General features: G+C 45.5%; 2 protein-coding genes across 3 annotated transcripts in view; both read right to left on the reverse strand.

Moving 5' to 3' along the window:
- Nucleotides 1-4,908: 4,908 nt before the first annotated feature.
- On the reverse strand, nt 4,909-7,276 carry TMEM81 (transmembrane protein 81). The gene has a single exon (XM_042924636.1). It carries the CDS (start codon nt 6,495-6,497, stop codon nt 5,652-5,654), a length of 846 nt encoding a protein of 281 aa, XP_042780570.1. The 5' UTR covers nt 6,498-7,276; the 3' UTR covers nt 4,909-5,651.
- A 660-nt stretch (nt 7,277-7,936) lies between these two features.
- Nucleotides 7,937-26,370, reverse strand: part of RBBP5 (RB binding protein 5, histone lysine methyltransferase complex subunit) — a 36,689-nt gene continuing 18,255 nt past the window's right edge. The window contains exons 4-14 of one of the 2 annotated variants that reach the window (XM_042924635.1): nt 24,482-24,622; nt 23,519-23,681; nt 21,674-21,783; nt 20,522-20,641; nt 20,280-20,433; nt 20,112-20,183; nt 19,377-19,494; nt 18,674-18,743; nt 18,071-18,300; nt 16,870-16,947; nt 7,937-10,353 (exon numbers count right to left, since the gene is read on the reverse strand). In XM_042924635.1, coding sequence (XP_042780569.1) covers nt 10,325-10,353; nt 16,870-16,947; nt 18,071-18,300; nt 18,674-18,743; nt 19,377-19,494; nt 20,112-20,183; nt 20,280-20,433; nt 20,522-20,641; nt 21,674-21,783; nt 23,519-23,681; nt 24,482-24,622 — 1,285 coding nt within the window. In that variant the 3' untranslated portion in view covers nt 7,937-10,324. Of the gene's footprint in view, nt 10,354-16,755; nt 16,948-18,070; nt 18,301-18,673; nt 18,744-19,376; nt 19,495-20,111; nt 20,184-20,279; nt 20,434-20,521; nt 20,642-21,673; nt 21,784-23,518; nt 23,682-24,481; nt 24,623-26,370 lie in introns of both variants that reach the window. The other variant, XM_042924634.1, reaches the window with a different exon arrangement.

Consider the following 26,370-nt stretch of genomic DNA (forward strand, 5'->3'; position numbering starts at 1 on the left):
GGGATCTCTCCCCTCTCACACGCCAAGCCTCGGCCTCGGCGGCAGCGACAAGGAAGACACCGGCCACAAACAAGTACTTTACCCCACAGCTGAGTGGCCAGTAAGTGCCTTGAGGACTAGGGACAGAGCCCGCCTGCAGACACTGCTTCGGGGCCAAGGGGGACAGTGTCTCTCTGTCCTGCGTATATTTCGGCTCAGCCTACAGGTCCCTTTGCCCCGGGTCTTGGCTACTCGGTCCCCGTTGCTCTAACAGTCTCGACGTATACCTCACCCTCAGGGGGACAGGAGCTGTCTCCAGATGGGTCTCGCGGCCCAGCCAGGCCATCAAATGGTACAGACGGGCCACGGAACAGAAAGGCCATGAGGAGGGGCTTTTTTTTCCCTTTCGATAAAATAACAGGAAATCTGAGATTAGACACCAGGAAGAGCTTCTGCAATGAGGCCCAAAGGTGAGTGGTCAAGAGGCTTCTTCCTTTTCTAGGGACCTTGGAGGAATTCTGACAGCTGTTGGCCTGGGGTCTAGGTGAGGTGGAGTCTGGGGGTGTGAGGACATGCTGCTAGATGTCCTTCCAGGGCTGAGGTTTAGATCAGCACCGGAGGAGTCTTGCAGCCCCTTTTTGCTGCAGCCTCTTCCCGCAGGGGTAGTGACAGCCGTGTCACCAGGGGGGAAGGCTCACCTCAGGCACTCTTTCGGGGAAGAGTGGAAGACAGCACCGGGGCCATCTAGTCCCCTCGGGGCAAGAACCCAAGCTGGCTGAGGATGCTTTACTCCCTTGATCTCCCCCCTGCCCAGAGGACTCCCTTTTCTCTTCCTGGCTCAGATATGGGACGGCTGGCCGGGCATCTCCGGGTTGGTGGGAGGGCTAGACTTCTCCTCAAACCTGGTTTTGAGGCTCAAGTGTGGTGCCCCATTTCCCCGGGTCAGACCGACCCTGGGCTTCATCCTGGGATGAACGAGGTTGCCAGAGAGGCTCCTGGGGTGGTGTGAGGGACGAGGTGGGCATTTTTAAGGGACTTCTAAAAGCTCCATAGAGAGAGGTGCCCGGTAGCTGTATATAGGGTCATAGACTTTAGGAAGGCAGGATAATAAAGGGAAGCTGGGGAGGAAAAAAATAGGTCAGATAACTTTGCCCCGAGGCCCAGGAAGCCGAGTGTCCTTAGCTGGGGTGCACCCTGCCTTGGCCCCTAGACTGCAACTTACCCAGCCCCATCCAGGGCCTGCATAGCTTAGTCTCACAGCCGGGCGAGGGCTGGGGCTTCTTTGGACCCCCAACTTGACCCCGATTTTGTCGAAATGGAACCACTTCCACTGGCCTATCGTTTGTCTCTCTTGTACTTCTTGTAATGGTAGTTATTTATTGACTCTGGTAGCAGGCAGTTCTTAAATAAAGATGATTTCTCAACCTGCTGAGGCAGCTGGCACCTGCCGTGGGTGTTTTTATTGTCGGGCCGAAGCACGCCTCCTGTCCTGCTCTCGAACCCCAGTCTTGTGGCTGATGCCTTCCCCCTCACACAGTCAGCTCGAAGGAAGGAACAAGACACAGCCCCTCCTGCTTCACGCAGGCCTGGGAGGGGGAAGAACTGGGCCAAGGGGCTTTAAGACAGGCCTAAGCAGGGGCGCCTGGGTGGCTCAGTCGGTTAAGCGTCCGACTTCGGCTCAGGTCATGATCTCACGGTTCGTGGGTTCGAGCCCCGCACCGGGCTCTGTGCTGACAGCTCAGAGCCTGGAGCCTGTTTCCGATTCTGTGTCTCCCTCTCTCTCTGCCCCTCCCCCACTTGCACTCTGTCTCTCTCTGTCTCAAAAATAAATAAAACATTAAAAAAAAAAAAAATGGCCTAAGCAGAGTGCAAGCAGGCATCTTGCCGGCCGCGCTGGCTTTACCTAACACGGGGCAGCAAACACTGCTCATGACGGTATTGCTTTGGGCTTCCCTGATTTCTAAGACATTTGACAGTTCCAGACTCAATGGTACCAAAGGGAAATCTTCTCCCTGCAGGGTTATAGTGGCCGCCAACCAGCAAGGTTGCCGCCAGTCTCTACTCTCAGCAGCCAAGAAAATCTGAATTCCTACTCAACGTTTTGCAGCTGCAATATTCTCCCCTGCGTTCAACAAACACTTGCCGAGCTTCCATTAGCTCTGAGACGCGCACAGAGACCCAATGGCACAGCCCCGCGTTCGAGTCTTTCCATACAAAGCGGAAGGGCTCCGTGCTGACTGCGCCCCACCGCCTTCCCCGGAGAAGAGGGAGACGGGGGCAAGCGGAGGCCCTGCTCCTCTGTGCTTAGCGATGCGCCCAGGGCCCCCTGAGCCCCCAGGAGGGGCCGGCGCGGACAGCTGTGCGATAGGCTAATCCCTTCTTCCACTCTGCATCCAGAGGGGCTGCTGGGAGCACCGGCCAGCCTGGAACCTAAATTTCGGTCAGTCGGCATGGCCCTGACCATCCCTCCAGAGGCGGACTACATGCATGGGATTCAGTAAACTGAACTGAGTTCCGGTCTTTAATAACACCTTGGAGGGGTTTGGGGTTTGTTTTTCCCTTTCCTCTTCCCTGTTCAATCCCTTCCCATCCTCTGAGTCAACATTCAAGAGCCCAAAGCACAGAAGGCCATGAGCCTAGAGCTGCACAATATTCCATCCCATGCTCGACTAGTGGCTTGCAACAGGGGCCGGACGGGCCACTTGACTCTTCTTGGGTCTGGCTCTCCATCTGTACAATGGGCAACGTGCCCCTTGAGCCCTCCTCCCCCCTCAGCAACATCACACGGAGTTCATTAAAGATCCTGTTCTATGGTCTTTCCAAGGATAGCAGGCGCTCTCCCGAGGGCTTGAACACACTGTCCAGAGCCAAACGAAGGTGCTTCATTAGAAACCTTCTCTAACTCATGTCCAGCCCTTCACGGCTTCCAGCAGTTTTACTGGCAGGACCGCGCTCACCTGCCCCCCCCCCCCCCACACAGGTGGGTCAGTCCACCCGCTCAGCTACAGTCAAGGGCAGAAACAGAAGCACAACCCAGGTCTTCCGGAGCCCGTTCCCTCTGAGGTAGAGAGAATGGGGGAAAGGGGGTGTGGAAGATTTAAGATCTTTTCAAAATAAGTCTACAGTAAATTGTAGACTTTGCGTGGGCCTACGCCAGTGGTCTTCAATGTTCGCTCTCCACCAGAATTACCTATAAAGCTTCTGAAAAGCAGAGATGCTCTGAACTCCTAAGATTTATGTGTATCTGGGGCAATGGAAGAACCTAAGAGTTCTTAGGTGAGTGGCGGTGAGTGCATTTAGCACCCAGACCAGACCTTGGCTTCTAAATACTGTTGCCCACACCAAAAGGAAACCAGAATCCCTCGGAGAAAGCAAAGTCCAAATGTGGATCTGAGGCATTTTGTGGTTCTAGAAAGCAAGGACATGCTCCGGGTCAAATGGGACCACAATAAAAGGACGAGCGAAGAGACTCCCACTGGCCAAAATTGGGGACGATTTAAACACCAGAAATGAGACATTAATGGATTATATATAATGCACTAAAAAAGAGAATCCACGGAGAGCTCAAAAATAAAGAGTAGCTCTTCTTTACAGAAAAATGCAGCCTAATAAGTACAGCAAGGGCACATTAAAGACTCTGCAGTTCCCAGCAGGTAATAAGCAAGGATCGTGAATGGATTCCAAGGCGTTAATGGCTTTTAGGAAACCAGATCATCACAAAGTATTGTCCCACAAATAAGTGATTACAAGAGGAAAAAAAAAAATACACCTTTGGAGAGACCGGGCAGTCACCACCTTAACCAAATCGTCATGCGTATCGTATCGGTAACGAATCACCCGACACCGTGCACCTGTGGTGAGCAGTAGACACCATTTGTGTGGAGCTGTCATCAAAAAATGTTGAAGATCCATTCCTCCGCAATCCGGTCATGTGACAATGACGACAAACCCGGACTGTGGGGCACTATCCAGGACGATCGGCCCAGCTAGACTTTTCAATAAGATCAACGTCATGCAAAACAGCAACAAAAAACCCAGGAGGTCTGTTGTAAAACTAGACTTAAGAGAAACAACCAAAGGTAATATGTGGACCTTCATTCGATCCTGGATCAAACGTTAAAAGGCTATCAGATTTTAGAAGTTGGGCAAGACAGAGTAGTAACAACCATACGCAAGATTAGGGAATTGTTCACTTTCTTAGGTGTGAAGATGTTGCAGTTGTACAGAAGAATCTTTATTAGCAGATGCAAACACGATCTAGGAGTAAAGGGTCACAATGTCTGTGCCTAACTTCCAAGTGTTCAGTAAAATCAGCATCTATTCAGAAAGATATATGTAGCAATACGTTCACAGTTGGTGAATCTAAGCAGAGGATCTACGGGTTGTCATCAAACTTTTCTTTCTACTTTTCTATGGCGTGGAAATTATTTTTTAATGTTTTTTTTTCTTTTAATTAAGCTAAACCATGGGACTCAAACTCATGACCCGGAGACCAAGAGTCACACGCTCTACCGACTGAGCCAGCCAGGTGCCCCTGAAATTGTTTTTAATAGAATGGTAATGAGCCATTAGCCATGATTTTAACTGAGTTAGCATCCTCAGGGTTGGGGCTCAGGAATCTTACGTTTCAAAAGTTTATCCAGGTGATTCAGACACATAGCTAGAGAAGAGAACCACTAGTCCAAGTCTTCCTATCTGCTACCATGTCTGCAGCTAGAGAAAAGTGAGGAAAAGAAATGCTCTAATTCTCTCGGAATGAGCTCAGGGGGTGGCTGAGCCTCTTTCCTGACATCAGCCAATTACCTCACACTGCCTCAATGGCCTCTGAGGGTCTTAGGATTTATTTCCTACAGAGGTAGGAAGGTCTTTGTCCCTCCTTGGACAGCCTTGGCTGCTGGAAGAAACCAATACACTTGACCTTTCCAGGAACACACACGTCAGGGCACTGCAAGAGCTAGAACAACAGGAGCAGGAGGCAAGCCAAGGAACTTGTTCAGGGGAAACCTACCAGGTGAAGGGTCCAGCGTTTTACCAGGAGTCTTTGACACTGAACACAGAGGGCTCACCGGGGGCGTAGAGAAGGAGCAATGTATTGAGTGACTGTTACATACCCGGGTCAGATGCCATTACTAATCGCCTTGGCTTGGCCACACATGGGCATATGCCCTCCTCCAAAGCGATGTGCTCAATGTCTAAGAAATCTAAGAAAGAGGAGAGCTAGGTTGATTATGGGACAACTTACACATATGCGGGAGATTTTTACTAAAGAGCAGAGAAGGTCAGGTCGATACACAGCCACTGTGAATTATTTTTATTGAAGAGGAAAAACAGGTTTCCACTAGACAAGCTATTAATATATCCTTTATGTGATTATACCACCCAGAAGAAGGGATGGAGGTAGAGAGGCCTCAAATTGTGAAAGATAATGACTGCGAGCTTGAAGACAGAATCTTCTTCCCAGGGACAGGGGAGGGGCCTACACTCAGGCTTCCCAGGTGCCACGTGGGCAGGAAAGATCAGGAAGAGATCCACCCGGGACACGGAGAGGCAGAGCACTGCCCATCACGCTACCATGGTGTTGCCCCTGTCCCCCGGCCCCACTCACTTTTGGCAGTGGAAGCCCTCCCCCCTGGCTGAGCCACAATCACTCAGCCAGACAATCCTTTGAAGAGCTAGCTTGGCTTCCTAAACAGCCAGTCCAGGGTCCTGGGCAGCCAGTCCTTCAGGGCTTTTAAGGACTCAAGGCCAGCACTTCTATAGACCACCCTCAGCCCAAAGCCCAGAGCAATGGCCATCAATACACCACCAGCCACTCCACCGACAACTCCTATTCCCAAGGCTACAGCCACCTTCTTCTTCCACCGTGGGTGGCGAGGCTCGGACTGGTTGTCTAGATTCACTTCCAGGCCCTTATCAACTAACTTCTGATTCTCGGTAAGGGATTGATGGAAATTCAGGTTCACCAAGTCAGGGGGAAGGACCCGCAGCCCAAAATAGAGTCTCTTGACAGGTCTCAGGTTTTTTAATAGCTGCACATCACACCGGTATGTCCCAGAGTCGTACTCCTGAACAGAGGGAAACCTCACAAAGTAGGTACTGGCTCGGAAGGGTTTGAAGATCTCATCATCAGTAGAGATGATACCCCGAGCAAGTCTCCAGGTGAACCGGAATGCTGCCTGCCCAATCTCCAGGATGTCTGAACTCAGACAGCTGAGCTCAAATCCCTTCCCTTTGGGAATGGTGAAATGGAGCATTCCACAGATCCAGTTGGTCAGACATTCTAAGCGCTGAGATTTACACTCTCTTCTCACACCATCAGGGCCCACCTCGCAGACTGTCTCTTCCTTGTAGCCAAGGCCACAGGTGACAGTACAGGTTGTGGCATTGACAATGACCTTCCCCACGGCTTCTTGCAGCTTCTTAGGGATGGCCAGTGTTTTTGGCAAAGTCACCACCAAAGGCAGAGAGAAGGCTAACACCAGGCTCCCGAGGATGAGACCAGCAGCTGAAATCTTCATGTCTCGGTGGGCATCTCATCACCGTCAGCCAGCACCCCGCAGAGTTCCAAGTGAATCCTCTATGATATCACAGCTTACTTCCTTTGACACGAGATAGCGTTCAGTGTCACAAGACAGGGCGCAGCACCCACTGTCGGCGAAACACTGCAACTCAATAAAACACAAGTCCAGTCCTTGCAAAGGGGCGAGGCCACGAGGCAGGAAAAAAAGTCACAACTTCGCTGCTTTACTTGCTCTTGTTAGTGACTATTTCACCAGTCTCCGTTCTTCTCAGGCCCTTGTAATGAATTTAAATCCACCCTCTCGGGAACAGACTTCAGGAGCTGAAGCGAATTTCCAAATGACGTCAAATGCGTAGTGAAGCTACATTCTTCCTTACCCCTGCTCCTCCTCTCCAAGGTGTGGGATCCAAATTAACGAGCTTCAAAACCTCAGTTAAATCTGACCAAGTATGAGATCAAATACCAAGTCAAAAAAAAAAAAAATTATGTTGCATTAAGTTCTTATTGATTTTAAAGTCTCCTAAACCTTCTGTAAAAAAAGGATTAAGAACTCTGGACTGGGATGCAGCTGACTGATCCTTCCTCAATTTCGATTTCTATTTGCTCCTTTGTAAATTAAGACCTCCTTGCCGACTTCAGGAAGGTCACCTTGGGCATCAAATGATAAACTGTACACGAAAACACTTTGTAAAGTGCGAAACACTGTTCACGTGTAAGAAATTTTAAATAGAAATGAGAATTCATGGGGACGCCCGGGGGGCTCAGTCAGTTAAGCTTCCAATTTTAGCTCAGGTCATGATCTCACAGTTCATGAGTTCAAGCCTCGTGTCGGGCTCTGTGCTGACAGCTCAGAGCCTGGAGCCTGCTTCCGATTCTGTGTCTCCCTCTCTCTCTGCCCCTCCCCTGCTTGTGCTCGGTCTCTCTCTCAAAAAAAAAAAAAAAAAAAAAAAAAAACATTAAAAAAAAAAATAAAAAAGAAAAGAAAGAAATGAGAATTCATGAAGACAAGGACCAAGCCACCCTTTGAGAATCCAAATGTTTATCAGCAAGGGCAGGGGGAGGGGAGAGCGGAATATGCCCAGTATGGCTCCTCTCTCCCATTCTACCATGCTTCCTTCCCAAGGGCACTGAAGGTGTCTTCTAGGAAAGAAGACACCTAATCCTGCCTGCTTCTTGGCCTACTCCCTCCCTTTACAGACCAGAGGAGCTCATCATTCACTCAGGTCAAGGTTGCTATGAAACAGCTATGATGTCAAAGACGGATTCTTAGTCACAGGACAGAAAAAATTAGCAGTAGACACTGCTAAAATTTGACAATTTGACAATGATTAAAATCAAAGACTTAAACTGACTTTATGGGTTTGAAAGCTATTTCAATGAGTTTTATTTAGTCTAGATTTTTTAAGTCTAGTAAAGAGGGATTCAATGGTATTTATGCTTTAAGAAAGATGCCTGGAAGGAGGGAATGCCCTCGCATGCATTTCTGTAACATCCAGAATATCTCCCGGCACTGCGGCCTCTATCAAGCACTCACACACACTTACAGAGTTAAAAAAATTTGGAGAGATCATTCCTAGACAATCTTTGCGATTTAATACCAACTCTCTTCTTCAACTGTTTGTTTATAATCTCGTCTAGAGGCCGAACTCCAGACTCCGCGACCACCGCCGTACCCCTCCCAGGTCTGCATCTCCACACAGAAAGATCGAACATCAGCAACAGTAAACTGCATTTTTGGTCCTACAAATCAAAGTGGCTGGTGAGTTTCGGAAGCGATCAGTGTCTACAAACAAACATCTACACCTGTTCTTTAATAAACATCCGCTTTTATTTACAAAGCATTAAAGCTTCAGCAAGAAGTACCCAAGGCTAAGTCTCATCTTGTACAAAACTATGGAACATTAAAAAACGAAATGGGGGAGGGGAGGAATGACAAAAGAGAAGAGAATATGCATATGTTGTACACACTGAGAAAATCAAACTGGAGAGAAAGTTCCAGGAGCTGAAAGAAATTCCAAAGCATAAATAATTATTAGGAACGGCTGCCAGAGACGACCTGACAGGGCTGAAGCTGATTTTCTCAGCAGCCGGCTTAGGAGGTGGACACGGCATAAACGTCCCAGTGCACGAGCAGAGGGTACCGCGTTACTTCGTCCAGGAAGTGGGGCAGAGCCTTCCGTTGTCACACAGCTTGTGACGGTGCACAGCACACAGAGAAATGGAATGGAAACAAGGTCAACAAAACACGTGTCTAAAGAGCCACTCGCCAATCTCAACCACCGGTCTGATGTGAAATACAAAATGAAATTCACAAACATCTGAGGGGAAAAAAGTGGTGGCATCTAAAACTACAGACATTTTGCAATTGACTCAGGGGGCGCTCTTACTTCAACTACTGAATGTTCTGGTTCTAAAAGATGGAGTGGGAGAAAGAGGCTCTTCCTGATGTATGTCTACTTTGATTGCGCTCTTAAAATCCAAAAGATAATCAACTTGTCCGGCCGGCTACAGAAGCACCCAGCGGCTGGCGGAGCTCACAAGAAGCACAGTGCTGACACTCTCCTTTGAGAAAACCACGGAGCTGGCCACCCAGGGTAAGCGCCTCCCGCCGGGCCAGCCAGCCCTCTCCACACCTGGTCTCTGGACTCTGGGTTTACAGAGAATTTCAAACACCTCATGGATGCGTCCATCCAATTTGCTACTTTTTATACAAAGAACAGCAAAAGCAAAAAGCAGAAAGTAAAAAATTTTCTTCAAAAGCTAAGCAACCTTTCACAGAAAGGAAGAGACTGACAACAGGTGGCAGGGAGAAGGAGCGGGAATACAAGAAGGGAGAAACGTAATGACCGATGGGAAGGACGGCTATCCACAGGCAATGATAAAAAAAAATTTTTTTTTCTCCTTGATCTTTGATTTGAACTATGTTGTCACTGCTGCTTTGATTTCGGACGGTCTGACTTCAGTCGTTTGCATAGATCCCCCACCCCAATAAAAATGCAGCTTGTCGAGAGACCCCTTGGTCTGTTCCCCTCTCCGTAAGCCAGTGCAGGCGAAGCAGTGTAAACTACGGACGATTCTTTGCTGCAGACGGATGAGACTAGCTATTTTCAAAAACCATGATTAGTGAGAATGAACCACCACTGGAGGAAACCATGCAATGCCAGGAAAACAAAGAAAAGCCTTGACCCTCTTACAGCCCAGCTTCTTGAGCAAAATGGGGTATGTTAAGAAGAGGGGGCCTTTCTTATCTTTCTTCCCTTTCTGAAAACGAACTCTTTCAAGCACTTTCTTTTCTGCCCCTCCTCTGTACGCAAAATGGAAATAGAGGAGGTATGTGGCGAGAGAGGGAGTTTAAAAATGGAAGACAGAATACGCAACAGAAGTTTTTCTAGGACACCGGCTGCAAAACTTCAGATAAGAATAAGCCACTCGAGGACATGCATGGAGGATGAAAGGCTAACAGGAGACAGGAAATGTCAGGTCAAAATGATCCCGGGTACAACAGTTAAGAGGAGCAACACTGGTCTCTTTTGTCCAGCAACAGAACTAAGCATTGAAGCTTGAATGAGTCAAAACTCCTGCTTGATATCTTCACGAATCCTCATTCCTGAGAGCCTATTTGGACTTCTGCTTGGAAGGGAAGGGCCGTATACTCTTCTTCCATAATTCACTTCTTCATTCAAACATACGATTCGCTCCTTCCACCTCCTGGGTCGGAGGTAGAGGCCTTTGTGTTAAATTAAAGTCAATCTCAAATGACTGACCACAGTGTCCAGAGGCCACATGATGGCAAAGTGGGGGAAGAACGAAGAACTTCAAGGGTCTTCATAACAGTTCTGAGATTGCTCCCCCTGCTAAAGAGATTAGACACAAAAAGATTTCTTTTAGCATCAACTTCGCCCAGTAGCCTGCAAGCACACAAGTACTGACGGATGCCGGATGATGGCTGACACGCACACGTGGGCTAAGAATTCCCCCTTTAAGTGAAAACCGACTCCGAATTGCATTTACCCTTTACTGAAGCAACGAAAAATCCAAATCCCAAACCCCCACCCCAATACTTTCCTCAGCACTGCCCCAAAGGGGAATAAAAGCAAAATGATCAGAGTTCTACACATTTGCTAAGCTGCTAACCGTTTTCTAACCTGGTTAAGCAAATGCTTTACAATCCAAAAAGCACAGTAAGTTGAGGAAAGGAAATTCTAGGGTGCTACACCTTTTCATCCTTCCTATATTAGACTAATCAGTCACTAAGTGGTTAACAATGAGCAACAGACCGTCGTTCAAGCACCCCTGTTCCTTGACTGACATTCTCATCACCTTAGAACCCAATATGGTAAAATGTGAATGAAACCTACTGTCGGCATTTCTATGCACCAACAACCGATCAATAAATAAAATCCTGAATAGTAAAATCAAACGAACACTTCCCTGATTATTCCACAGAAGCTGTTCAACCTCTGAGGGATATCCTTAAATGGGCTGCTGTGAAATATTAACTAGGAAGTGTAAGAAGAGAACAAGGTGAAGAAAATCCTCCCAGATGTCATCTGGAATGTGGGGGGGGGGAGGACATGCCACTTGAAGGTATAAAATGGTTAAAAAACAATGTCCAAGTTATGAAAGAAAAGTACCCATTTATAAACTTTGCTTTTAACCTGATTTTTAAAGTAAAAGTTCAAGCACGGATGAAAACCGGCAATAAAAATATAGCCCCAACTGCCTCAGGACAAACGAGCAATTATGAGATATAAACTCTCCTGGATGCTACGTTGTTAAAAATCAAATTTCAACTTTATACAGTTCAGTAAGATAAAAAGTTTATCTGGCACTTTTCAGATCTCTCAACGTAAAACGTAAAAACTTCTTGATTTAAAAAAAAAAAAATGCTTGCAGCAGAAGAATGTACTGGACAGGACTCAATACCATGCCTTTATCACATTAAGGCCAGCTTCACTGATTGTTCCCATAGGTACCCTGACCAATCTACTTTTAGCCATTTAAAAATGAACACAGCATTAACATTTTAAGCCTTAATCACGACAGGAAAAACCGGTTTGATCATAAATCAATAGTATTAATAATGGGCACTCCAGATGACTAATGAGGTACATTACCCTGATTATCTGAGGTCAGTTAATGTTTCTGTATCGTCCTCATTTATGTGGACAGACCAAAAAACAAAAAACAAAAAAAAACCAGGGCGCCTGGGTGGCTCAGTCGGTTGAATGTCCGACTTCAGCTCAGGTCATGATCTCGCAGTCCGTGAGTTCGAGCCCCGTGTCGGGCTCTGTGCTGACAGCTCGGGGCCTGAAGCCTGCTTCAGATTCTGTGTCTCCCTCTCTCTCTCTCTCTGCCCCTCCCCTGCTCATGCGCGCGCGCTCTCTATGTCAAAAATAAATAAAAACATTAAAAAAAAAATTAAAAAAAAAAGTCACACACAAAGGCTTGTTGAGGTATCAGGTAACAACCCAAAACCACAGTAAGCAATAATACTATGAGCAAGATAAAATAGAGAAACAGTATGAGAAGAGCTCCAGGCTATTTAAAAATCTGCCCCAAGGATCTGTATTATTTTGCTGCAACATAAAGGAATCGCCAAGAACAGAAAATTCACAGAAACTGAGCTCATGATGAACAGCTGTCACTGGTACCTCCCAGTGGCAGCCAAAGCCAAGGCAGTCTAAGAAAAACTGGATATTAACTTTCAAACGTTACCTTAGTCCGCTAATAAGATCACAAAGAATAAGAAAGAATATCCAAGTAGCTGTCTGATTTTAGCAGGAGTTCATATATCAGCCTTTGAAAGACTGATCATTTAAAAAAAAGAGAGAAGAGGTGGGATAGGGAGTCTGGGTGGCTCAGTTGGTTAAGCGTCTGACTCTTAACTTCGGCTCATGTCATGATCTCACGGTTCCGGAGATAGAGCCTCGTATCAGGCTCTGCACTGACAGTGACGAGCCTGCTTGGGATTCTCCCTCTCTCTCTCAAAAATAAGTAAATAAACCTTATAAGAGAGAGAAAGAGAGAGAAAGAGAGAGAGAGAGAGAGAGAGAGAGAGAGAGAGAGAGACAGACACGAAGTGGGAAAAAAAACCTCACCCCCTACCAAGCATTCAAAACAATCGGATTCAGGAGGTGGCTCAGAGGCCTGGGACAGCGGTGTGGCCACACGCAGGGAAATCGACATGGTGCCCGTGTGCCCCCAGAAGCAGCGCCGATGCTCACTTTGGCCTTCGCCACCCCCACGAGCCCTAGGTACATACCAACTTCTTCGTGCCCACCATTACAAGAGGCCTTTAGACCATGTGTGCGACGTGCCACAACTCTGTCACACTTGGCTACGGATTCTGTTTACTGCCGAGAAGCCCTAGTTCTTGGGCGGTCTTTGAGCAGTCACACAGCAACAAGGGCCCTGGTGGTTCTGCTCAATCTCAAGTTTCTGTTCTGAGGGCTGTACTCTGGAGAGAATCTAATAAGGTACTTTAGGGGAAATCACAGAGATGGCGTCGATGATGGGGATCTGGCCTTTCCAAAAAGTCCAAAGCTCACTCAGGGCTACCATCGCTAAGTAAGCTTCGCTGACGGGTCCTCATTCATCACGGAAGGCGTGTCTTCACGGATGTGGGTCCACTGAAGCTATTTAACACCAATGAGCTGTTTGACAGGGAAGAATTTTCTGTAGGCCCAAGTTCGAGATGGCCAGATCATTCCTATACAGGTCTATGTGTCTTCTAATCTTCCCTCAAAATGCATAATCTCCTGTTGCAACACACAACAGGCTATCAGCTTTATCAGGCCCAGTTAGGGCTTATCGAATAGCTTCATCAGTAACCGGTCAACTGCACATTTTAACAAACAGTGGCCATTTATCTACCTTGAGCAGCAACACAGCCTGCACCTGTAATTCTTTCAAACAATTTGGCTCTGATGCAAAAGTAGGGCACTGGGGGAGAGGGGAGATCTGCAAAGCTTGGCTCTGCAAATACAATCCTCCCACTGAATTGATTTTTGAAGATGCTTCAACCTCAGGCATCTGGATCAGGTTTCGTATCTTAGTATCTCCTGAAAATCTACAATGACCGCACATCGCTTTTTATGGAACATCTCTGAGGCGCGGAAGAACACAAAACTCGAATGCCAAAGAGGTTTTACCTCAGAATCCCACACAAAAGATCCAACAGGCTGTCCTGAAACTCAAGAGGCCTAATGGAGTTGTCCCCATTCTCCCCCAGATGCGCAGCCTCCATAAAGACCCAAACCACACCGCAGCCAGTCCGTGAATTTGGGTGCAGCCTTCTGAGGAGGTCTTGGGAGCAAACCACAATGGCCGCCTTTGAGGTTTTCTAAATCCTGCTCCTCAGCATTCTCTGGTTTCATCTGGCCATTGCGGTTTGGGAGATTTCCATTCAGGAAAAAAGTCAAGGAATGGGGCCAGAGAAGAAAGGCGAAAACGGGAGGAAGGAAGTGTAGTTTACGCGGGGAAGTGTGAGCTGCACAGTCATGAGAGGCCGGTGCAGTGTTTGCATCATCTGAGCAGTTGTTCTGTCTGCGTGATGTCAAAAGACCTATCATCCCCCTGGCGTGGAAGTCCCCTCTAGTCCTTCTAAAGGATAAAGCTGTAATGGGGCACCTGGGTGGCTCAGACAGTTGAGCGTCCGACTCGGGCCCAGGTCATGATCTCGAGGTTCACGAGTTCGAGCCCCACATCGGGCTCGGTGCTGACAGCTCGGAGCCTGGAGCCCGCTTCGGATTCTGTGTCTCCCTCTCTCTCTGCCCCTCCCCCGTTCACGCTCTTGTCTCTCTCTCTCAAAAATAAATAAACATAAAAAAAAAATTTTAAGGATGAAGCTGTTAGAACAGCTGCCTCTATTTAAGGCTGATCAACCCGAGCACCTACTAAAAATAATGTAGAAAATAAAAGTCCGGTTTACAGCCCCCCGCTATTCCGAGATACAAGTTCTAGCCTTTAATGAGGTCACTACCTTATTTAACCTTGTCAGCACAGTGAGTAGGAATTAACTTCTAATAGGCTCTAGATAATGGTATCCATTCTTGCCAGGAGCTTCGAAACACTAACTTCTACTACTGAAGCATGTATTACACACATACTTGAAAATGTCATTGCAAACCGTATTCAGTATTTTGAGAAGTTTTGAGAATTTTAGGAAATAAAAATGGCTGACCAAACTTTTCGACATTTGATTTTGACTCTCGTTTAGACATTTTGCAAGTACATCTGAGAAACAACACTGCTATTGTACTCTATGCTGTCAAATCTAACAGTGGTTCACGGGGTCTGCGACAGAAACCCAACTGAAGAAAGGCCAGGGATATTTACCTCACTGCTAGTGATCAGATCAACTATAATTAAAAGTTGAAATCACTGAGTTATAGAAAGGGAAATGTGAATTTTCAAAAACTTTTAAGTGGTTTATTTGCCATACACTGACTATTAAAAAGCAAATGATTCATTACTGGCAGGTTTTGAAGAAGCTAGGAGACTAGGTCCTAGAGTATTTCAATCAAGTCCGTATGTCTGGCCACATTTTACATCAGCCTCAAGCATTTCAGCTCGTTAGGCCAGAGAAATCTATTTAAAGGTAAACCGTGTGTTTCTGTAGTGGCCACAGCTTGTACCAGAACTAGGCTATAGAAGGATCGTTTGTATTTACATGAATCAATTACTGGCCTGCAATCTTTGTTGGCAATGGCCATGAAACTCATCCCGGCTATTTTAAAACACATACAGAGAGAGCCTTCAGTGGACTGAATGTAGAGGTGGTAACTGATCCCCGGTGAACAACATAAATAGCGCTGTTGGGGAAACAATGCTGCTGTCAGTGCCACGCGTTGGCTGTGAAAACGGAACATCTAAATCCAGCGCGTGAGGCGGAATACTCAAAGTGAGTAATTGAGTCTGCTTCAGCTTCTCTACGGAAGAGAACTCATGTTCATCACGATCAACTGACTGAAGGTGTACCTCAAACAACGAACTCTGTTCCACGTTGTAGCAGCGTGTCACGCCAGCACAGCTGGGGTCACACGCTGGAGTTAAAATTTTAAAGCCAGAGGATGGGGCGGGTGCCTGACGCACCAGGCAGTTAAGCATCCGACTTCGGCTCGGGTCATGATCTCGCGGTTTGTGAGTTCGAGCCCCGCGTCGGGCTCTGTGCGGACCGGTCGGAGCCTGGAGCCCGCTTCGGATTCTGTGTCTCCCTCTCCCTCTGCCTCTCCCCCACTCACCCTCTGTCTCTGTCTCTCAAAAAATGAATAAACGTTAAAAAACAATTTTTTTTTAATTTTTAAGCCTGAGGAATAAAATCTGAATACAACCACTGACACTTTATCAGCCCTGCCTCTGAGTCTCCTGACCTAGCCACAGGGAAGCTAGAGCACTGCCCACACTAAGGCGATGCTCATACATACGTTTTCCAAAACCCAGTCATGTCTGAATAGAAATGGACTCTAATTTGATTACTATTTTCCAAACAAGAGACCATTTGGCCTGCATTCACAAGTATTTGACAGGAAATTAAGATTGTTCTCCATCCCCCCCAAAATTTCCTCCCTCAAGCAAAGTGAGAAAACTCAGTAAGTTTCAAAGGCTTAGGAGTTAAGAAGCTACACAGATACGGTTGCGGTCTCTTGTGGTAATCTCATCCTATTTGGAAAACCATCTCACCTTCCTCCTCAACGTGACGGGACTACTGACAGCTCTGTCACTGCTTCTGGACTACGGAGAGAGAGAGAACCCCCGCCTCTGGGATGTGAACAGTTTAAAGAAAGACAAAACGCTACAAACAGCTAGGGCTGCATAAAGCAAGCTTTATACACTTCTGGTTATCTGTCTGGCTCTTTCATTTCAGGCAAAACAAAACAAAAACCTGGAAGCGAACACAGGCAAAGAAATGAATTAAACCAGGGGTTCTTACCCTTTCGGGGCTCATGGATTCCTACAGGAATCTGATGAAAGCTATGGGCATCTTTCCCACAAAAATATTCACACAATGTTTTGCATGTAATATCAGGGGAATATAGATCCCCTGAAACCTATTTACAGACCCAAGGTTAAGAGCCACTGAATTAAGCCAAATCTGGTTTTGCCTGCCCTTGGCAGCAGCCTGAAACTCAGAGAATGTCTGCCACTGGGAAAAGGAGAGAAGGAGGGAAAGAACGCTGCAGTTAAACGGAGTCAGGGGCTGTACAAAGCAAGGCCACGAAGCAAGCCAGACAGCGCTCCCAGTGTGTCCTTACCTGTCAACGGCTGGCTGAGCTCCGCCTGCACTTTACCCTTCGCTGATCCTTCCAGAGGTAAACCTCTGTCCCCTTTGTAGAGTTTCGGTTTAAATGGAGAATCTTTCTCTTTACCTTTTGATCCTTTAGGCCGGCCTGCTTGCTTCTTCTTGGATTTGCCATCCCCCTTCACACCCAGTAGTGGATGGACTTCTGTAAAAGGACAGAGAGGCACGGAAAGGGATCCACACGCCGCCCATCCCAGCACCCCAACCAGACACGCGCCGCACGCTGTGACTACCCGGGAGCAAAGAGTGTTGCTCTCGGGTCCCAGATCCATTAATACAAGGAGGAAAGTTTGCTCTCACTGATTCTAAAACTACAGAAGAGTGTGGCCGCTAAATGGGAAATAGTTGCTTGACCAAAGAGCACAGATGGCCTGTATGGTTCATCCCATGGCAGCTCTACACCAGCAAGGTAGCTGAAAAACACACTGACGACATATTGCATGCGCCAGGCCAGGGATGCACACGGGCACACTGGCCTGTGAGAGCAGGAGGGGAATTGGACTTTGGAACCAGACAGACCAGGGCAACGATACTGACTACGCCACTGCCCGAGACCTTGGGCAAGCCCCTTGACCTCTCAAAGCCTAAAAGTTTCTCCTTTGTAAAGCAGAAACAGTGAAACAACTTGCAGAGTTGATGCACAACTCAGCAGTGATCAACAAACACCACACCGCCTGGAGCAAGCAGGCATACTCCACCCTAGGGAGACGCACGGCTGCACAAGTCACTCCTGTGTGCTTAGCTAGAAGAGAACGGATGGCATTCGGGAGTAAACACACGCACGCACCATCCAACCTATCCCCCGTCCTATCCCAAGAGGCGATGATAAAGGCTTCTGGAGTCCGACTGCAAAGGTAGGCAGGAAGAATGCAAAGATTATCCAGGCCTGACTAGTACTTTACCACCTAGTGACACCACTCCACAGGGAAAGAGAAGAATGGTGTAATGAAGCACTCTGAGCCAGATGTCAGGAGATGGAAAGCTGTCACTTAGGCCAAGTACTAGAAGGCATAATTTCTCTGATTTAAAAGAGAAGCAAAAGAAGATGAAATCATTACCAAGCTGGAAGACGTGATTAAAAAGAAAAAGGAAAGGAAAGGAAAGGAAAGGAAAGGAAAGGAAAGGAAAGGAAAGAAAAGGAAGGAAAAGAGAAAGACTCATGGGAAATTTCCTTCAAGGTAAAATCCCTCAAATAGGAAATGACTAGACTGTGCTGGAGAGGAAACAGTGATGTCTGTTCGGCAACAGGGGCAAGACGCAGCTCTTACCATCATTGGGTACTCCTTGAAGTTCTATATTGGTTGTTTTGGGTTTCTTCTTAGGTGGCTGGGACCCATCTGCCGAAGACTGCCTCTTCTTCTCTGAACTAGCCCCTTCATCCATCAGGGAGGTTTGGACCGCATCCGGTGGGGGGCCATAAGGATTTTCTTCCGGATCTTCTACCTCAGGGGCAATGGGTAAATATAATAGAGCCTTTGAATCTTCCAGCTCTTCATCACTATTTGGAACAGGATCAGCCAAGGGATTGGAAAAAAGAGGAGACAGTTGCTTAAACCATGAACCCTTCCTCTAGGGCAGAATCACCTATATTAACCATAAGCAACAGGTATGGATCTAGAACTTTAAGAAAGCCAAGGTGAGTTAAGGGAAATCTGACTATACCGATAATAAAATCAGTCATAAAAATAAACAGCATAAATGAATTATTTCAGTTTTTCTTAAGATTCTCTATCAGGGGAACAGGGACGGGATTTCTTGTACACCAAAGACATTATCATTTTGAACTAATGAACGAAGGCTGACAGAACAGCCAGGAGGAGGGGGAGCAGGAGCAGTAGCACCCTGAGGTCTCACGTGCAGAGGTGGCTCACCTACTACAGAAGGCAGCAATAGGGTCCACACTGGTGACATCCACTTCCTCATCCTCTGCAGCATCAGCCCCTGCAGGAGAAAAACACAGTGGAGGTATGAGAAGAAGTATAAAACTGCTTTTTACTTGCAGCCTAATGATATCCATACACTAAAGTTCCAGAGAAACAAAAAAGGAAAACCAAATAGTTCAGTATACTTAATCATTCAACAAACACATGATGAATTTCCACCCCCATGCCGAGCACTGCTACGTGCCACATGTAAATCCTCATTTAACCATGTGCAATTAATCAGGAAACACACACAGAAATGGTAGGAGTGCTGTGGAACCCTAGGAAAAATGAAAAATGCCCATGGAAGCCCTCTGTCAGTGCCTACCACCGAAAGACTCTTGAAACACTGTCAAAACTGTGTGAGCTTGGGGCGCCTGGGTGGCTCAGTCGGTTGGGTATCCGACTTCGGCTCAGGTCATGATCTCACAGTCCGTGAGTTCAAGCCGTGCGTCAGGCTCTGTGTTGATAGCTCAGAGCCTGGAGCCTGCTTTGGATTCTGTGTCTCCCTCTCTCTCTGCCCCTCCCCTGCTCATGCTCTGTCTCTCTCTGTCTCAAAAATGAATAAAAACATTAAAAAAAAAATTTAAAAACAAAAAACAAAAAACTGCGTGAGCTTGAAGAAAGAGAGACTGCAGTCAAGAAATCTTACCCGTCTGCTCAGGCTCACTCTTATCTTCATCTTCAATATCAAACTCTGATTCCCTTTCCTCATATTCTACATTTTCATCCAACTCCTTGAAGTCTGGGGCAAATGCACTCCAATTTTCCTATGCCACAGACAAAATACACTACTTAACCACATGAGACAGCAGCAGTCTATGAGCTACACGTTACTGATATAAGTGAAAGATCGGAGGATGTAAGAGACGCAGAACTCGGAGATCAAACCTGGCAGATAATAAAAATCAGGCATCTGTAAGGTTTTGTTATCTTAAGGTATTTCGATCTTAAACATTCTCTTATTAACCATAGTTCTTCCATAAGAACTGTCATCTTTAATCTTCTTCGGATGAAATGATCAGGTAAAATGTTAACATTTTCTTAGGGGTATGCAAATTACAAAGTAAAGGTATTCAAAATAAAACTGGGAAGTAAAACAGAAACTAACTGAGCTGAAAGTAAGAAGAGCAAAAGAGAACTCTCTCTCAGGTGAGTAACAGAAAAATACAACAGGCTTTCTCCCTGAAAACAGAGCTAGTAAATCAGCTTTGGGCTAAATCTCTCCCACCAAAATAAAGCAAAACTGCATCTATACTTAATTAAGTTACAAGAAGTACATGCAAAAGAAATTAAACAGGTCATTTTTAGCTTACTAACTGTAAGGTTCTTGGATATAAAGAAAGGGTGTCTAGCTTCAAAGCAATTAAACCAGAAAAAGACTTACTACTTGATTTTGTGCCCAGATAGATACCACTCCACTTGAAATGGATGCTATGATGGGTCGAACAGGATGCCACTAAATTTAAGGAAGGAAAGAAAAATCGGCTCTAAGAATGGATCCGAGATGATGTGTTGCACGTCAGTGACGACAGCAACCTCTCCTTTTACTCACAGCTACATCCAAGAGGAGCTCTCCTCTCGTGCCATGGAGAATCTTCACCAGGTTGCCAATGCTCTTCTCCCAGATGTACAAGGCGTGCTGCCGGGCTGAACCGGCCACTATGTATTCTCCATCCCCAGAGAAACAACATTTCTTCCACGGGGTTCTGAAGGACAAAGAAAGTACCCAAGGAGAACCAGAAGCTGAGCCCAGGTCATGAACTATCCCGTGGTCTCCCAGGTTGTGAGACGTACCTATTTACCAAGTCCTGTAATTTCTGCATAGGTTCGGGCTCTCCATCTCTTCCGCAAGTTAAGATTTCTCTGCCATCATAAACCCGGATTATCCGATCTGCTGTGTTAATTAAAAAGCAACTAGAGAAAGGATAAAAATATCAACACCGAAGGTCAGAAATCTGCTTCTGTTAACATTTTCCGTTACTAACCGTTACTTAGAACAGTACCATAAGACAACTAATAAACTGAGAAGAGACTCAGTGATAGGCTAGAGTAGTTATGTATTTACCTATCACCTTCCAAACCAAAATACAATTTGAAGTGAAAATATGTTGTATACTCTGCGTGTATCCCTGAACCCTATATGCACCAACTAATCTTCAGTGTTTGACTGAAATCCAAGACCTCTAAACTGAAACCAGCTTGCTGAATTCACCAACTGATAGATGTATGTGAATACTTCATTTTCCTGGCCTGTTTTGTACATAACGTATTCTTCCTAATGAGTTAATAAACTAAATCTGTCATCTTAAAATGTTCAAATTTTTACTATAGTGACGCTGGAAATCTAACACAGAAGTTATCTCACTACCTTCTTACAGATTTCACCAACCTTTTCTTAATTCAAGAGAATACTGAACATCAATGTCCTCAAAGTACACACGAATGGTCCTACACAAAACAGGAGGACTGTCACCTCTCTTCCTGACACTGACAACCTGATTCTTGTCGTTTCTGTGACCTACCTACTTCTAGCTGGGTAACCAAACTTACCAGAAAAACACCTGACATTAAAAACGTAAACAGACTTTATGTAAATAGAATGTATGTTCAATTACTATGTGAATTCTGTGACATCAATTCTGATTATTAGAAGAGCTGACTTTGCCCAGTGCTTACCATGTGCCAGACACTGTAGGTCTAAGCACATACCACCCAGGTATCTTTTCTGTAAAAGGACTGCCCGACAACCTCCAGAGAAAGAAGAAGTGACTGCTGGTTCAATGTGGAACACTTTATGGACTTAAGAACCAGATACTGACAGTTTGATTACTTTTTAAGTAAACTTTCTTAAAAATGTACGCATAATAGACACAAAAACTGTGAATCTCAATGTATGTTTGCATTCTACTCACTTTTAAAACTGTCCCTAAAAAGACAAGGTCTCACCTCCCCTTCCGGGCAAACTCTATTGACTTAATAGCTGTGGTATTGCTTGTTCCAGTTGTTACTCTGAAGGAAGCAACAAGATCCTGAGAATCTGTTTTTAGGACCAAAATCTAAAGTTCAAAGGGAAAAAAGAAAGTTAAGCATTCTGGTAACTTCAAGTAATTAGATCTGGCTTCTATTTCTAAAGCTGGGTAGAAATATTAACATTTCTGTTCTCATGTATTCAACCTGATTAACGGGTACCGCCTTTTAATTCTTCAAATAAAGGACCGTGTCTTAACATTTTCTTAAAATAGAATGCTTAGTGTTATTCACAACAGTCAAAAGGTGGAAGCCACCAAAGTACCCATCAACACACGAGTGGGAACACAAGAGGTGGTGCATACATACGATGGAACCGTACTCAGCCACGAGAAGGAGGGGAATTCTGGCCTGCGCTGTGCATGAAGGAATCGTCAGGCCATCAGGCTAAGTGATATAACTTCAGGCCATCAGGTTAAGTGATATAAGCCAGGCACAAAAACACAAATATTGTATGAGTCCACTTACAGGAGGTACCTAGCGTGGCCAAATCTAGAGGGACAGAAAGTAGGGTGATGGCTGCCAGGGGCTGGAGAAGGAGCAAGGAACAGAAGTCCTTGGTAAACAAGTGGCGTTTCAGTTCTGCAAGATGAAAAAGGCTCTGGAGATACGTGGTGGTGATCGGTACACAGTAGCGTGAATGTCCTTAATATGACTCAACTGTACACTTAAGAATGGGTAAGATGGTAAGTTTTACGTTGTAATTTATGTTGTGTGTAGTTTACCACAATTTCCAAAAATGGCCACTTTCTAAGACAGTCATGAAATTACACTAGCCTGTATGCCCCAATATCAATCTCCCTCTCGCACGCGCTCGCTCTCTCTCTCTCTCTCTCTCTGTCACACACACACACACACATACACACACACTGCCTAGGGGCACTTGGGTGGCTCAGTCAGTTAAGCGTCCAGCTCTTGACTTCAGCTCAGGTCATGATCTCATGGTTCATGAGTCTGAGCCCCGCAACGGGCTCTGTGCTGACAGTGTGGAGCCTGCTTGAGATTCTCTCTCTCTTCCTCTCTCTGCCCCTCCCATGCTCGCTCTCTCTCTCAAAAATAAACAAACATTAAAAAAAAAAAATCAAGTTTCCTAATGGAACTACAAACTCTAAGCTTTTATTTTATTTTATTTTTTTAAGTTTTTTTTTAACGTTTATTTATTTTTGAGACAGAGAGAGACAGAGCATGAACGGGGGAGGGTCAGAGAGAGGGAGACACAGAATCTGAAACAGGTTCCAGGCTCTGAGCTGTCAGCACAGAGCCCGACGCGGGGCTCGAACTCACAGACTGCGAGATCATGAGCTGAGCCGAAGTCAGCCGCTTAACTGACTGAGCCACCCAGGCGCCCCAACAAACTCTAAGCTTTTAAAAGGGACCTGAAAGCCCAGCTAAACCTGACTTCTACTTCACAAAACCATACGTTAAGCTGGCCTGAATTATACAAGATTTACAGAACCAGGCATTAAAACATTTTCAACAGATGTATTCTACTTTATGCTATGACTTTTAACTTTTATAATTGAGTAACAGCCCCTCATTACTAGCATCCAGTAAAAGGCCCTTCCACCCCTCCCTAAGGCTGAATTAATCCCTCACCACGCTAAATCAAAAGAACAGAAATTATTATGAAGGCATGAGAGGAAAACAGGCTACATTTGCCATCAGCAGGAGACATGCGTAGTCCAGGGATAAAAGAAACGTCAAAGGAAGCAAAACAAGTAAATACGAACGACTGATGCTTATTTCACTAACTTCCAGGCTTACCTTTCCTTTTGCATTTCCTGTATAGATATACTCCCCTCGCCTATCAAAAGATGCAACCACGTTCAAATCGGAGTCATCGTCTACCGGCAGAACAACATGCTTGGAATCTGAAAGGGTCAACATGACAGGAGCAGATTTCATGGGACACACGAGAACCTTGTTCCTGTTTAAAAATATGAATAGTACATTGGCTGTTGCTTTGGTATCAGAAGGCTAATTCTCTTGCCCTTTTCCCTGATGCCTGTCACTACCTTCATCAACTCTCCCAGCCCAAGCAAAATTCAAACGCGGAAAAGCCTAAAATCTAAGTGTCTAATAACAGGGAAACAAAAACAACTGAATACAGCAACAGGATGTAATCATTAAAATTAAATATGAAGTGGGAGCAAACTAGTAGAAATATGTATGCAACAAAGTAACTAACAAACTAACTAAAACCATGTAAAAATACACATTTACGTATATCTCATACGCACGTAAGTGCCTTGTGAGCTATAAAGCACGATATAACAAGCTTTATACTTAAAGAGACCTTGACTAATAGAGAACCCAGAAAAATGAAAACAGTTATGTTTGGGTAATGGAATGGTGGGTAACTCTTTTTCTTAAATGTAGTTGGAATACTGAACTGTTTCCGTCAAAAGAAATTCAAATAACTGGCAGGGGTAGGGAGGGACGGGAGGCGTGGAAAGCTCCAGGTCAAGGACCAGTTATTATACTTATTCCTACCTCTGCCTGCTTCCAACGTCTTAATATTGGCCAGTTTTTAATTATAGAGCACTCACTCTCCTTAAAATCTATTCAGGAGAGCCAACCTAGACAGAAACATTATTTTATGTAGAAGGTTTGAAGAGATGTGTACTTTTGCCTCCTAAAACCTTAAACTGAAATTGTCATGAGCCTGGAGCTAGTCCATACAGAATCAGACCCTGCCCCAGGAAAGAACAGCGCAGATTAACATACTGATCTCGTGGATGGTACTGGACTTTTAAGATGGGTGAAGGGAACCGAAACCTCTGGTCACAGTCGCCTGAAAGGACATCCCACTGTGACACTATGTTATCAGTAGAAGCACTCACGAGCTTATGACCATCTCGACTCCAGCTGGAGGGGGGAAAAAAAAAAAGAATTTAGCACATATTCTAAGTTAAAGTACACTGTAGCGCTCTCATGGATAAAAATGCAGAGTCACACACACCACCCTAGCTGCCGGGGTCAAAAATATTTCCTTTTTTAACATGCACTCAAATCCACAACAAGCTTTCCCAACTAAGCAATAAATAAGAACGTCTACATGACATCTTTATATGTAGTAACCAAAGCTCTTCATAGCTCAAGATAACACTACAAGTGACTCCAGGAAATAAAAACTCAAATGTTTTAGAAGAGTCTACAATTTGCTAGCCCTTAAGTGTTGACATAACAAGTATTTTTCCCCCCTTGGGGGAGAGCAGGGAGTATCTGAGCTTTCTGAGGTTGTCTCAGAAACAGCACCATCACAGTGTAAACAAAACAGTAAAAATAAGTATCTGTTATTTAAAATAACTAAAAAAGGAATGAATTCCTCCTGCTAAGTATAGCTAAGTGCCCTGGACAATACACATAAAACAAACAAAAAGACTCTGAAAGGCAGAGAAAGAGAAAAGACAGACTGGCTAGAGACTACAAGATATGAGGAATGACACAACAGAAAGTTCCCTGGATTTTATTTTGCCTTATATATCCCAGACCGAGTGATGGAGAAGCCAATACCCAGTAACACCAATGGAATCACACAAATAAAGCCTCAAGAAGAGTGTGCTTTCATGAGCCAAAGGACCAGGAAAGGACAGCCCAGAGACACAGAAAAGTTTTAGGCAATAATTATCGCGGCAATCACCATTCGAAAAACTGCAGCCCCACCTCCATCCCAGTCAACGAGGTCTAAATAGAATCTAGACCTCCACTCTTGCCTGGGTATAGCAAGGCACCCTTCCCCACTAACTGTGTTGGCGTGAGATAAAGCTCAGTGGGCCGCCAGATTTCCATACCCACAAGCCTGTAATGAGGATTCCCACTGCAGTGTAAGTGGAGGCCACATGGGGAACAGGAGGAACAAGACACTCCTATGCTTCCCAGCCAGGATGGAATCAGCCTAGGAGGCCAGTGGAGAGGCTGAACTTCCAACCCCACCCAGCATAATGATGCCAGATGAGAAGCCTGGACTTCTAACCCATCTGGCAGTTAACAAGATGGCACCCTCTCTTCTCTGCTGGTATAGTGTCAGAGGCGGCCAGCTAAAACACAAGATTTAAATAACCTCTACAATCTCAAAACACAATACCCAAAATGTTCAAGTTTCAAATGAAAATCACTATCGACCCAAGAACAAAAAACAGCTCAACTTGAATGACAAAAGACAAGCAACAGATGCTAACACAGAGAAGACGCACATGTTAGAATTATCTGACAAGAATTTTAATAGTCATCATAAATATGTTGTAACAAGCCATTATGAAAATGCTTAAAACAAACAAACAAACAAAAAACCCAGAATGTCTCAGCAAAGAAATAAAAGATATAGAGAAGAAGAGCTGAAATGGGAAGTTTATTTTTTTTTTTATTTAAAAAAATTGTTTGTTTTTGAGAGAGAGAGCAAGCGCGCACCCGTGCACACACACACACACATGCACACAAGTAGGGGAGGGGCAGAGAGAGGAGGACAGAGGATACAAAGCGGGCTCTGTACTGACAGCAGCGAGCTCGATGTGGGGCTCGTACTCATGAACCATGAGCTCATGACCTTGACCAAAGTCGGACACTCAACTGATTGAGCCACACAGGTGCCTCCGAAATGGGAATTTTAGAAGTGA

The sequence above is a fragment of the Panthera leo genome, chromosome F3, assembly GCF_018350215.1.
Source record: "Panthera leo isolate Ple1 chromosome F3, P.leo_Ple1_pat1.1, whole genome shotgun sequence".
Taxonomy (NCBI): Eukaryota; Metazoa; Chordata; class Mammalia; order Carnivora; family Felidae; genus Panthera; species Panthera leo.